At 47.9% G+C, this 14,280-nt stretch overlaps 1 protein-coding gene and 1 long non-coding RNA gene across 2 annotated transcripts; both read left to right on the top strand.

Annotated features, from left to right (window-relative positions):
* The first annotated feature begins 1,876 nt into the window (after positions 1-1,876).
* On the top strand, positions 1,877-4,758 carry LOC139799303 (uncharacterized). The gene is made up of 2 exons (XR_011727221.1): positions 1,877-2,337; positions 4,162-4,758. It is a non-coding gene; the product is annotated as an uncharacterized lncRNA (long non-coding RNA).
* A 1,542-nt stretch (positions 4,759-6,300) lies between these two features.
* Positions 6,301-10,048, top strand: RPL8 (ribosomal protein L8). The gene is made up of 6 exons (XM_071751149.1): positions 6,301-6,374; positions 6,680-6,823; positions 7,781-7,922; positions 8,291-8,509; positions 9,442-9,557; positions 9,849-10,048. Exons 2-6 carry the CDS (start codon positions 6,686-6,688, stop codon positions 10,005-10,007), a joined length of 774 nt encoding a protein of 257 aa, XP_071607250.1. The 5' UTR covers positions 6,301-6,374; positions 6,680-6,685; the 3' UTR covers positions 10,008-10,048.
* The last annotated feature ends 4,232 nt before the right edge of the window (positions 10,049-14,280 follow it).

The raw sequence follows: 14,280 nt of genomic DNA, 5'->3' as shown, positions 1-14,280 counted from the left end.
ATTGCTTAGGTCAGCCAAAACAGTGTCTTCTGAGCAAACTTTGCTAGTTTTATAAAAACCACACCTCTGTTTCAAAACCCCTACCCTAGAATCAAAACGTGCTGTACCCTTAGAAGGAGACAGAGAAAATCTTAAGCAAGAGCCTGCAAGTTACCAGAGAGGGGTACCAATAAAAAGCTTGTAAGTATTGCTTATGGTAATATGTTGATCATGATATTATAAATATTGTAACCTTCCAGCATTAGGTGTGCCAGCATTGTGGGATTACCACCTAGCACTCCTCCCTGTGCACATGAAGGAATTAAACAGCTAATACCTCGACTCTGTGTTACTGGCCCACACACACTGGGTAAAAGATCCCACTAGTTTTTGGGACAGTATCAGTTCCTTGGTATGGTTTCAATCCCATATCAGCTGCTCAGGAGGAAAGAAAATCAGTTGAGTGGATTTCTTCCCTTTTCCATCAGCTGCCCCTATTATTTATCTTATTAATAAGGCAAAAAACAAAAAAAAAAACAAACCAACCCCTTATCTAGTTGTATAAATACAACAACATGTTTTTTTTTCTTAGATACTTTCTTTCATCTCTCTTCTCTGCAGGTAATTTTATTGCTATTTTACAGTAGACGTAGAGAGTAATTTTCCCTCATACAGTGTTACTAGACCCTGAATCTGGTGGGTTGTAATTTTTTCCCTCTCTGCAACAGAAAATAATTTTTCATAAAGCCTGGTTATACTCCAATCGGAGCACACTAGCACAGTACTTGAACACTTCTTTGCAGGTCTAGTCCACAAAGGCTGTGTTCTACAAAGACATCTTAACACGTGTAACACCTGTGCCTTAAGTACATATAACTTACGTGCATGTAAGAAACTGAATTATCTCACCAGGTAAATAGGAAGTTTTTCAAGGACCAGTGATTAATTAAATATATCTTAGAGATGAGGGAAGATAAATAACTCCTCTCTTGACAATGCACAAACCAAACCTCCTACGAAACTGTAATGACCAGAATACCTACAAAAGTTCCTGTGCAGACTTCGAGGCTGCAGTACAGAGGGAATAGTTATTAACTTGTTTAGTGAGAGGAAAGGAATAACCATCAATTACTATTCCCCAATATTAATGCTAAAATTAATCTTGGCTTGACTGTGACAATTCTGTGATTCTGTAAAGCAGAACTCTTGCCGTGCTCGTTGTTCTGAACAGGCAAGATCCTCAGAAATCAGAGGTTTGGGCTCAGGGCCTCTAGAGGTCACCAGAACCTAATTAATAAGCGTTGCATAACCCGTTTGTGAAGTGCAAATTGCTTTGTTTGGACTGGGGCTTTCCACCGCTGCATCTCTGGGTCTCTCCTCTCACAAGGAATCCAGACAGTCTGTAGATACTCACGGTCATGTGAATAACATGAAATGCTTGTTAACTCACACCCTTCCGGAGAGGCTTGGTGTTACAGAAGTCAGCTCCTTTTGCAGCAAGGAAGAAGAATATCCCAACTAGCATCTTTTCCTCTGCTCATGGTTCCAAACTTACCCACTTGCTCCTGTGACCAAACCCATCCTGGCACAGTCTCTTGTGCCCCATGGGTGATGTCTCTGCCCCACCTGAGGAAGCTCGGTGCCTGTTGTGTTACCTAAGTGAGAAGGATGCCAGTTCTTTCTCTTGTGCTGATGCACAAAATAGCTCAAAAGGTAGGAAAGGCTGAGAGTGCAGATTTGGTTATGGGCAAGGATTTTTTGACATATACTTCTGCCTTGCAAGTTATGATCTGCAAACACAGGAAACCCTGTAAAGAGTAAGGTTTCCTTCCAGGTCACGCAGTGTTATATCTACAGGGAACATTTAGAGAGGAGCTACAATTTAATTATGATTAAGTGGTTGTCATGAGGCCAGAGACCTCATCTGTTTCATGCGAGGGCAAAAGGGAAAGGTCAAGTAATTTTCTTGGTGCTTTCTCCAGGGCTGAAGGATGAGACAGGCTGGGAGAGGAAGGAACAAGGTACAGCTGAGGGAGAATATTTATTTCAAGACAACAAACAGAAGCTGGTCCTTTCAGGACAAGTTACTCTGAAGAGAGCAAAGGCATTTATTTTGGGAGCTGTCACTGGAATGGAGGCCTCTGGTGTCTCAGCAGTGGGATTTTTATCTTCTCCAAAAAGCCAGAAGAGTTGAACACAGGCGAGTGGCCTGTGCCTTGACAGGATGCTGAGAGTGGTATGGGGAGGCTGCTGTGAGGGGATTGTGATAAAGGGCTCCTTTGCTTTTAGGTACAGGGTGCCACAGGCTCAGAATGCTTCCTCAGAATCCAGGAAGTCTTTCTGGATACATATCAGAAGGTGAGTCTTTGCCCCCTCAACAAGTCTGTGTGGTTGCTCCTTTCCATGTTCCTTCGTCTCAGTGGCAGCCGGTGGCTTGCACTCCTTGTGCTCTGCTCTGGAGGCAGCAGCCTGAGCTAACAGGATCACCCTGAGTGTGTTTGCTGGGTATTAGGAAATGCTCATATGAATTGTATGGCCATCCTTTAGATTCTACCCTTTTACTTGAGAAAGATGCATGGAGTTAGGTGCTTCCCATCTTCTCAGTTCCCTTCTCAAGGTGAGGTCTGAGACACACCTTGCTGCTTCCTCCCGCTCTCCAAACAGCAGTCTCATCAAATTTCTTCCTGGCTGCCATCTGTAGCAAGCAGGACACCACCCTTTTTGCTATTTACAGTGCAATTAACCTTCGGTAAATTAGCCTGTGACTCTCATGAAAGGATTATTTAAGGCAACACACCCTTGACTTTTTCCCACCATGCATACATAGCGTGTGCTGTGTTTGCAGCAACATACTCACAACTCTGCCAAAACCCTTCCAGAAGCAGGGGGTTAGTTTTTATCCTTTCTGCATTACCCCAGGAAATCTGTCAGCCATAGGGAGATGTGTGAGGAGGGGCTCCAGCAGACTCAGTTCCCGTGGAAGCAGTTATGGTGGTACAAGAGCTGCCCTTCCCCAGCAGTGTGGGTGCTTCCCTGCTGCTAAGCATCACTGCCCGGGTAGCAAGGATGTGGGGCTGTGCCTCAGCCACCTCAGCCAAATGTTGTAGTTTAAGCAGCCAAAGAAGGAAGTTGCTGCCAAAATACGAGGCTGTGATGTGCAGCAGCTGTGCTTTGGAAACATACCCTGTTTTTGCCTAGCACTGTCAGGCTTCCATCCAGATTTCTGTGCGCATGTCTAGGGGGCATAATGCACGCACGATGAGGCTCCTGGGGAGCCTGAGACCTCTGGCCCTTGCATAGCAGAGTTGATCTGCATAGCAGAGTTGATCTGTGCAGATCTGCAGGACGTGCCTGGGTTATCTGGGCATCCCTCTGCTTGCTACCAGGCCTCAGGCAGACGACCCAGTTCCCCCAGCTCACGCACAGCCTGAGTTCTGGTGGGAAAACAGGCTTTGGCTGGAAATATCCAGCATGCTGGCCTGCCTCCGTGTAGCTGTAACTCCCAGTGGAGAGGCAGGGTGCCTGGTAAAGTCATAGGATCATAGAATTTTCAGGGTTGGAAGATACCTTTAAGATCATGCAGTTCCAACTCCCTGCCATGGGCAGGGACACCTCCCTCTAGATCAGGTTGGTCAGAGCCCCGTCCAGCCTGGCCTTGAACACTTCCAGGGATGGAGCTTCCACCACCTCTCTGGGCAACCTGTGCCAGTGTCTCACCACCCTCATGGTGAAGAACTTCTTCCTAATATCTAATCTAAATCTACCCTCAAATGACGGCCCCACCTCTCCCTCCCTAAAAGTTTAACAGAATAGGGATTTTTTGGGTAGTGCCACGCACCTTTATTCCTTCAGCAACAAGATTCAAAAGGTATGACCCATGGCACCACTGCTCTGACCAAGACTAGCATACTAGACAGTATTTTTTAGTTGCATCACGGTGTAAACTACTTCCTTACATTTCTTTGGATCCGTGAATGTCTGAAGGCACAGCTAAATGAAATATTTAAACTTACTGTAAGTTCAGTGTGTGCTTGGCTGGTTCAGGTAATATAATGCTGCTGCTGCTTGATGATGAAAGCATTCAGCTGATATTGTCTCTTACAGCAGAACAAACCATTCATAAAGTTACATAATCACTGATGCAGTTCTGTCATCTATTTGCATGTCTTCTCCCATTCCCAGGCTCAGACAAAGCTAGAAAACTTGGCAGGCTTTCAGGGCTTTGCATCCAGGAGCTCACCCCAAGGAGATCAGGACTGCATATAGAGATGCAACCTAGATGCACACCATTCCCAGCTTCCTCCTGGTTTTCTCCGATGGAAAAACACTTAAGAGCCAGCCTGGATAATACCAGCACTGAAACCCTGGGCATGCAACATACTCTGACCCAGAAGTATGCATAAGCACTACCTGAGCTGGTACAAAAAGGTAGTACCTGCTCAGCATTACTGGAAGGAAAGGCTGAAACAGCATCTGTTGCAATGTTGAGCTCAGAACTCTTCATGCTGTTAAGTACAGATGCTCCTCACACTATCCAGAACAGACAAAAAGCTGGTAGGGAGGAGCAAGGGATTACTCCAGTTCCAGCCTTACCTTCCATGTTCCAACAATACCTCTTTAGAGAAGTGGCTGGCACAGCCCACAATGCAGCTCAAAGGTTGCCACCTCACAGGTGGTGCTGGAGGTATGCAAGACTGCACCATGAATCAAATAATAATAAAATTAATTAGAAATATGATTGCTACAGGATAATAAAATGAATCAATGCACATTACACAACTACTTTTCTTCTTACTTACATAATTGATTACTGTCCTTTATTTAATTTGCTACAGAAAACAGGAAAGAGGAGTGACAAGGGTAATTGCTAGATATGTGAGCATTATTTGGAAATTCAGATAGTTCCTTAATGCTCTGAGTCTCCTCAGGCTTTAATAACAAGACCTCCACAGCTGAAGCCAACAGAAACCATGAATCAAGGTCTCGAGTTATTCACACTCAGTGTACCAATGTAAACCAAAGTTAAGTGGCAGTTTGTTGTAATATGTCAAGCTGTAGTATGTCAACTGGGGCTCAGGCTGAGAAGCTGGCACACTGCCTGCTTGTTGAAGGGACACTTACCTCCAGCAGAGTGGACAACAGGCTGTGCTAGGATCAGCTTGTGGTGGCTGAATCTGAGAAGGATTTAGACTCACAGCCCTCGGTACTAGGAATTCTTTTGCCTGTAATGAGGGGTGTCTTTCATTTGTCTTGGGAAAACTCATGTGGTGCTTATGTTCTCCTCAGTTCAAGGCAAGAACAATTGCATATACGAGCCTACGCTGATGAACTTTTTGTTATTTCCAGTCAGTAAAAGCTCCATCTCTGGTGAACTGGGTCACCAGCAGTGACCTCTGCAGGAAGGAGAGCTTCTGATGCTGAAAACCTAGTTAAAGAGGGTAACACACTTTTCATTTTCCCTTCCAGGCCGTACAACACTTACACAGTTACAACTGTTTTGTGTCATCTCAAAATTACGCCCTAATTAATACAACCGGCAAAGGCAGTTTGAAGTGGCTGCAGGGGTTTTACCTTGTCACTTCCTAGCCTGAAATCTGCAGCTGTTAAACAGCAGAAACCATAAAAAAAACCCAAAACAAAACAGTCAAGGAGCCTCTTCCTGCAAGCAGCCTCTTCAGCCTGGCTAATTAAGTAATATTTTGGCATGGCGGCCTACTTTAGAGCAATGGCTTTTGGCCCGGGGAACTCGGCTGTTTATGCGAGGTCTCCCGGCCAACAGTCGATCCGCATTTTTAAGCTGGAATTTGCCTCAAGAAAACCCCAAAGCAGCGGAACAAGACACCCGGGTCTGGGTGCGGGGTCAGCTCCTCAGAGCTGCCTCAAACGCCCTCACCAGATACCAAGGAGCGGCCCCTCCAGGCCCGGACAAACACCTGGGTCTGGACCGGCGGCAGACGGCAACCCACGGCACCCACCGGCACCCTCTGCCGCGGCCCGGGGGGGCTGGGGGCAGGCAGCCCCGCACGGTTCCCCGGTACCGCGCCCGCCCTGGGCCGGGCCGGACCGGGTCGCCTCACGCCCGGTGCCGCTGGCTCAATCCGAGTCCACGGGGGAAAACCAGACCCCGGCCTGGCAAGGCTCCCAAGCCGTCGAGCCCCGCCTCCGGGAGACCCCAAGGCCTCCTCCTTCTCCTCCCCCTTCTCTTCCTCCTCCCCCTCCTTCCCGCCCTCTGCGCTGACGTCACCGGGGCGGCCCCGCCCACCGCAGGAACAGCGAGACCTCGGTTGCCTGGCGACAGCGCTGCGTGACGTCCGGTGCTCTCCCGGCACCGGAAAAGGCCTTGGCGCGGCCGTGACGTCAGCTGTTCCTTCTTTCCCGTCGAGGCCGAAGCGGAGGTAGGAGCGCGGCTGCCGCGTCCGCCATCCGCCGCCATCCGCCCCTCTCCCGCGGCGCGGACACCGCTGCCACCCGCCCCGGCTCTGCCCCGTGTCTCCCACCGCGCGGGGGGAATGGGGAGGGCGGGCCGGGCCGCATCACGGTGTGGTGGGCCGGGGATTGCGGCCTAGTGCGGCCGGGCCGGGTCCGGTCCGGTCGGGTCGGGTCGGGTCGGGCGGGACATGAATGGGTGCGGGGGTTGGTGGGTGGAAAGGTGCCCCTTTCCGCCGCGTGGGTAACGGGCGTTGTGTCGCGCTGCCTGCAGGACGCCATGGGCCGCGTGATCCGGGGCCAGAGGAAGGGCGCGGGCTCCGTGTTCCGCGCACACGTGAAGCACAGGAAGGGCCCGGCCAAGCTCCGCGCCGTCGACTTCGCCGAGAGACACGGGTACATCAAGGGCATCGTCAAGGTAGGGGCGGGGCCCTTCGCGGAGGGGCTGACGGTGGTCGGTGGCGGTACTCGGGCGCTCTGGGACCCGCGGGTTTGGGAGGGGGGGAGGAGGGAGTATGGTGTGGTCTGGAAGGGCTCTCAGAGCCTTCATCATCCAGTGCCGAGCGCCCTGAGGCACACGCACCCCCGGCATCTCGCAACCGTGGGGGATCTTAAGCTCTGTCTGCCGTGTTCACCGCCGTTGGGCCGTTCCTTATTCAGGCATCTCATGTCTCGTTAAATAAGTTGTGTGGCTTGAAATATTGAACTATGGATTTTTTTTATACCATTTACATAAAGAAGCTGCTAGCTCATACACAGCAGTACAGTTTTCTTTTAGATGGAGGGTTGCTAACGTAGGGACATCACCGTGCTTTTATATTGCCTTGCTTCATGCTTGTCATAATCGAGTTTGATGGTAAGAATAAGTAGGTAGCTTTGTTTAAAACTTAGATAATACATGGCTTAGTTTTGCCTGACGGTTGAAAACAGCAGAAAAAAATGTTAATAATGGATGCCAGCAACACCTGAGCTTTCTATAAAACAGACACCTCTTGGATCTTTAGTCACTGAGCTGTAGTCTAAATACAGGGATGTGTTCTTGGATTTTGTTGTACTTTGTTGCTGTGGGGGTTGGGCAACTAGTGAGAGTGAATTTCTTAGTATGGAGAGAATGCAGAACGTCAGGAATAAAACAGTTCAGCCACAGCACACTTAGCCAGAGTCGTTGTCTGATACAGATACTTGAGATTATATTCTTTAAAATGTGAATCTTCAACTCATTCATGTCAGGAGCAATCAAGATCCCTCTGAGAAAGGGAGATCCTACTCAGAATTACCCCCGTAGTATCATCTCCACTTTTCCTCGTTCTTTGATTTCTGCAGAACACGTGGCAAATGCTGTCACCTGTTCTGACACACATCTGCATTCCAACAGGACATCATCCATGATCCTGGCCGAGGAGCTCCCCTGGCAAAGATTGCCTTCCGTGACCCCTACAGATTTAAGAAAAGGACGGAGCTGTTTATTGCTGCCGAGGGGATTCACACGGGGCAGTTTGTTTACTGTGGCAAGAAAGGTGAGTCAAGACCAGAGGTGTGTTGGCTGGGCAGTTTCAGAAGGCTGAAGCAGGTGTAGTCTGAATGCATGAAGTTTGGGGTGTTTAAGTGTGGCTGTGAGCATCTCAAAGCAGTAGCTTCCACTCACCTGAGCAAACCTGGGTTTCCTTCTTGGGTATTTGGTGTCCTCACACAGTGTTGGGTTTATTCTGCCTAGAGTCCCTTTCTGTTCCACTCGACCTGAAACTCCTGTTTCAAGTCAAACCACGTTCCCACTGAAGCGTTTATGCTGTGCCCTCCTGTGCACAAGAGGCCCAGTGTTAAATAGCATTGTAATTAAAGTAAGGAGCCTGAATGAAGTTGTTGATGCCCTGATTGCTCTTTGCAGCTCAGCTGAACATTGGCAATGTTCTGCCTGTTGGTACCATGCCAGAAGGCACCATTGTGTGCTGCCTTGAGGAGAAACCTGGTGACCGTGGAAAGCTGGCCCGTGCTTCTGGAAACTATGCCACTGTTATCTCTCATAACCCTGAAACAAAGAAAACCAGAGTGAAGCTGCCTTCCGGCTCCAAGAAAGTGATTTCTTCTGCAAACAGGGCTGTTGTAGGTAAGGAGGGACAACTTTGAACTTGTCACTGAGTTTACACACTGCTAAGCAAGTTTTCAAACAGGCCCCCAGTTCCCAGTACTGCCTAGAAAATAGCAACATTTACAGGCTGGACCCAGGGCAATGAACAGGTACAGTCTGTGCACAGGTTCCTAGCTTGTCTGTTGTGTCTGCAGTTACTTTTGGTAATGGAAACTCTTGGACTTGGAGATAGTTTGATACAATGAGAGGACAGAAAAAGAGATGCTGATAGTCCTCAGGCTGTAATGAAGTTGCTCAGCCTGTAAAGTCTGCAGTCCTCTGGGAAGAACTTCTGCAGAGGGTGGTGTTGATGTTTTTCTGCTTTTGATACAGAGAGTGAGCCTGTAGTGGTAGTGCTGGAGGTGCTTAGACACTGTAGGTATCACCAGTGCATTCTAGAAGGTCTGGCAATGAACAGAAAGAGCATTGTCAAGGAAACCTCTTACCAGCTTTGTTACACCCTTGACAGGCAGCTGCACTTGTCTTTTGACACCTGATGTGGTCAAGTGTCACCTGGGCAAGCATTAAAAGTGGAGAGAGAGAATTTCTAGAGTTCTGCTTGTCTTGATGAGACAGAAGTTAGCAAATGTCCCTGCATCCAAAAAGCAGACACCAGACTCTGTGGTCTGATAACCTCCTAAGATGGACAAAGTAAATAATGAAATAACTAGCTGTTAAACTTCAGGAGGCTTGAAGGTCCACTTGAGGTCTTTCAGTTTGTGCTTTCTTTAGTTGGAGCACTAACAAAACAATGTTTTACAAAAAAATTCTAGCAATAAAAATGGTAATGCTTAAGAAAAAAGGGCTATCTTAATCCTGTAAAAATTGAGGCGCTCGCAGATCTCCTTGCAGATGAGTCAATGTGTGTCTGGTGGCTTGAGCTTAACCTTCTGAGCTTAATTTTTTTTCAGGAATTGTTGCTGGCGGAGGCCGCATTGACAAGCCCATCCTCAAGGCTGGCCGTGCCTATCACAAGTACAAGGCGAAGAGAAACTGCTGGCCACGTGTCCGTGGTGTGGCCATGAACGTGAGTCTTACTTTTGATCAGAGTTTTCAGCTCCCTTTTTTTATGGTTTAGAAATTATTTGTTTGATTGAGGGGTAGGGGGCGTCTGGCCTGTATCTGGGAAGAAAGCTTCACAGATTACCCCAGAATTGCACATTTAATTAGGGTGGTTAGCACCACTTGATAGTTAGTGCACTGTACAAAAAATGAAGCGGTTAAATTTTTTGTTCCTTTGTATCAGTTTATTGCTGTTAAACATCATTACTCATTTACATTGTTAATTATACCAATGACTTAATTTCCTTTTCCCCAGCCTGTAGAACATCCCTTTGGTGGTGGTAACCATCAGCACATCGGGAAGCCTTCGACCATCAGGAGAGACGCTCCTGCTGGCCGCAAAGTCGGTCTCATTGCTGCCCGTCGGACGGGGAGACTGCGGGGAACAAAGACTGTGCAGGAAAAGGAGAACTGAAGACCCAGCGTGGAGCTTTCAGAATAAATTTTTAAAACGTAGCTTGTGTCAAGTTCAAGTTATCTGTTGCCAATGCGGGGCTAAACCAGGGATCAGGCCCAGGTAGCCAAGAAGGCCAATGGCATCCTGGCCTGTATCAGGAACAGCGTGGCCAGCAGGTCCAGGGAAGGGATTCTGCCCCTGTACTCAGCGCTGGTGAGGCCACACCTCGAGTCCTGTGTCCAGTTCTGGGCCCCTCAGTTCAGGAAGGAGATTGAGGTCCTGGAGCAGGTCCAAAGGAGGGCAACCAGGCTGGTGAAGGGATCCAGCACAGATCCTATGAGGAGAGGCTGAGGGAGCTGGGGCTGTTCAGCCTGGAGAAGAGGAGGCTCAGAGGAGACCTCATCACTCTCTACAACTCCCTGAAAGGAGGGGGTAGCCAGGGGGGGGTTGGTCTCTTTTCCCAGGCAACCCTCAGCAAGACAAGAGGGCACGGTCTCAAGTTGTGCCAGGGGAGGTTTAGGTTGGACATTAGAAAGAATTTCTTTACTGAGAGGGTGATCAGGCATTGGAATGGGCTGCCCCAGGAAGTGGTGGATTCTCCATCCCTGGAGATATTTAAAAAGAGCCTGGATGTGGCACTCAGTGCCATGGTCTGGTAACTGCAGCAGGAGTGGATCAAGGGTTGGACTTGATGATCTCTGAGGTCCCTTCCGACCCAGCCAATTCTATGATTCTGTGATCAGCAGGGGGAGTTGGGTGTAGAGGTGAGGGTTTCTTCCCTGTCTTCAAGAGAGGGAATTCTTCCAGCCAGCATCCCTCAGGTACCCAGTTTAACTTGAGAATCTGGCTGAAATGGTTAAACGAAGCTCAGGCTAATGTTAATGGTTTTCCATTTTTTATCTGCTGTGCTTGTCTGGAGGAAAAAGCTTGTGAGAGAAGTGGAACTCCTTACAGAGGAAGTGTTTCAGTGACGCTGTGAAGTTTGGGCTTCCTTTCTGAAACATCAAGTTTCAAACAATTGGGAGGTATTTCCATTTGAGCACAGACTCAGAGTCTGAACTATCCCTAAGCTGCCTGCCAGCTCTACACAGTGTTCAGGCAGGGCACAGCAAGCTCCACAGTTACTCCCTTTGCAGACTGCTGATCAGAGTGCCCTGTGCTGTACATTCCTGGGAACAGTAATAACACAGGTAGGGGCACTAATGCCTCACACCACGGGGCTGTCATGTCTTAACAAAAGCTCTTTCATGAAAAGCCAGTTTTTGAGCTGGGTGGGGAATGAGATAAAAGTTGTGGCTGTTGCTGCAAATTGGCACAACTGGCAGCCTTCCTGATCTGGCTGCCAAGCTGGAGCTTGAGGTCACTGCTGAGCCCTCGTCAAGCAAGGACTCCCCTTCCTCATTGTGCAACGTCTCTCTTGCTGGAGACACACAGTGCCTGCACCAGTACCACTGCTCTGGATCTGGGGGGACACTGGCAGTACTGGGGGCTGCACACCCCACCCACAGCCACAGGTACCTGCCTCTCGGGGGGCTCCCTTGCAGCTGCACCAGAGCAAACACATCCAGGGGTGAGTGCACTTCCCACCTATGCAGCACCAGCTCGGGTCCAGGTTCTCAAACCTGACCCACTTGCAGGGCTTCCCTGGGTGTATTATTGAGTCTGGTGTGATCAACTCCTGCATAGCTGGAAGTGCCACCAGGATAGACATGGACTTCTCTTAAGGATTAGGTGTTTCCAGGCATGGTGGTGACAGTGGAAGACATCACAAAAAGATAATGGAGAATATAAAAATGTTCTTCTGGCCCAGGGTCGCTCGTTTCAGTGACCTAAAAAGTTCACCTTCCCGTGCATGGTAGTTCACCCACAGGAAACATAATGGTGACACTGAGCCTGAAATGGCCATGCCAGACCTCTACCTAGGAGCGTGATCTTGCATGGATAGGAATCCAGTGGAATGCAAAGCAAGGAGTTACTTTGTGGCTACTCACAACAATAATACTGTAGCTGGCCACATGGGTCTAGAAAGGAAAAGGTGATTTTTAAAAAAAAGTCAGCAGATCACACTTGGGAAAAATGTAAAAAGCAACATGATGTTTTTGTTTTTTTTTTTTAATATATCACCAATGCCATCAAAGTTTGTAAAAGTTCATGTCTTGTGTTTTTGCCACGAGGTCAGAAGCTTAGGTTCCCATATTTCCCTGAGAGGGCTCTACCTTTGAGACTCCTCCCCAACAATATTAGAAAAAAAACCCAGCAGTTGAAGTATGTAATGTTCAAATTACTACCTAGACGAGAGCCAAGTTAAGAATGATCCCTCAGTACATCAAATGCAGTAGACATTTCTCAAGGCTCTTGGTGCAAAGAACTTCCAGAACCATTTGTGTTAAATGCAACCTACAGGACTTCCAGCAGCCATGGTTTCCAAACATGTATGGATGTGTTGACTCCATGTATTTTCTAGGAAAAAGGGAGATTTTTCCTAAGAACACTTCCTGCCTTTGTCTCTCATCCCGGGCTCACAGGTGGCTCACTGACTACCAGGTGTCCACAGCCAACAGCTGGAATATCAGTAAGCTCAACCTATAGGTACAGAATAATTGCACAAATGAGTAAGTGCCATATTGCTGGGGGTAGCTACAAACACATTTAATGTAAGTACACAGGATGCAGTGCTGAAAGTCACTTTAAATTCACCCAGTAGTAGTATGAGGATTTTGAAGATTTGAGTCCATCCTCCAAACTGTGGAACAACTGCTCTTGCTGCAAGTAACTGCTACTGAAGTCCAGTCTCTTGTTAGGGAGTTTGCTACAAATCTATGATTCTATAGAATCGAAAGCTTGCCTTTAGCGTTTGAATCCTATAGACCCGGATGCTCACAACACATTCCAATTGCTCCTTTGGGAAGACCACCTGGAAACGAAAGCCAGAGTTGTGAAGAAACCGTTTTCCTGTAACTGTGCTAAATGGGGACTTCGTGCCAGTCAGCTACGGATGTCTGTCCGTCTGTCTGCACAGGAAAGATTTAAGTGTGTGAAGAGGTAATAAAGTGGTCGCTGTGCAATGCACAACTCATTGCATTGGGACTGGACTACTTGGACAAACTGGACTTGAGGAGCAGGTGAATGTAGTGACATGAGGCAACCAGGTGCCAATAATTGCCAGGTAGTGGGCTTGACCTCGTGTTAAGCCCACCTGTGCCTTATTAGGGCACAGGCAGTCTGCATGCACAGTAGGGGCCTGCCCTAACTAGGCACAGGTGGGCTTAACACGAGGTCAAGCCCACTACCTGGCAATTATTGGCACCTGGTTGCCTCATGTCACTACAGGTGAAGCCAGAGAGGGAATTTCATGCAAGACAGAGCTTGAAAAAAATGGTGGGGACCCTACACCTGTGTGTGTGTGTGTGTGTGTGTGCATATGCAGAGCAGAATTTCTGATTGCAACAACCACGCTGCAGGAATGCCCTGCACTGGTGGAACACCACGAGTGTGCTGGAGGTGGCATAAAGACCACTGCCACCCATGGGAGTCCTCAGCCTCAACAGCACTGAGCCAAGATCCTTGGTGCATGATGGAGAGGAGTGAAAGGAGCAGCTTCTTATGGAAACTGGGTACCTACAGCCGAACAGGGGGCTGAATGATCTAGGGGAAAAAACATATTGAGCAGTATCAGAACTAAAATCTTTCAGAGAGGAAATGACTTTTGAGGCTTTTAAGTCCAATAACATGTAACTTCAGTTATAAAAGCCACAGTGATAACAGCAAGCAACCACAGCACAAGACAAATGTTCTCCAGGGGCAAAATGCTCCCTGCAGCACTAGCATCGTTAGGAACTAGCAAATTTTATGAAAAGAGATGGGAAGGAAGAGCAAATTAAATGTGAATTACTGAATTAATTAACTAAAAGTGAATGATTAAAAAGTCAGAGGCTCTAAAGACACCAACCTAGAATGAAAAATTTCAATAAGCTGGAATACAATTTCTAAACTGAAGGTTTAACTTAAGACAAGCTGTAAAATAGAGGGTGAGCTGCAGGAGATTACAAGATAGGAGAAACTATTAGAACTAACAGTATGACAAGGAGAGAATAAAAAGGAAAAAAACCCGAAACATAAAAAGATATTGTTGAGTTACTAACAAGTTTACTTCAGCCTAGGAGAACCTGGGAAAGGACTGAATGGAAAAAAGAAAATGGTACTGAAGCTGATGTCAGGTGCTGTCTTCAGCAGGGGTGGGTGGAGAAGCATCAGCCACCTGTGGCAGACAGGAGCTTCAGCTGAACCAGGT

The sequence above is a fragment of the Heliangelus exortis genome, chromosome 1 (assembly GCF_036169615.1).
Source record: "Heliangelus exortis chromosome 1, bHelExo1.hap1, whole genome shotgun sequence".
NCBI classification, from domain to species: domain Eukaryota; kingdom Metazoa; phylum Chordata; class Aves; order Apodiformes; family Trochilidae; genus Heliangelus; species Heliangelus exortis.
The sequence above is the reverse complement of the archived record's forward strand: the minus strand, read 5'-3'. Positions and strand labels throughout refer to the sequence as shown.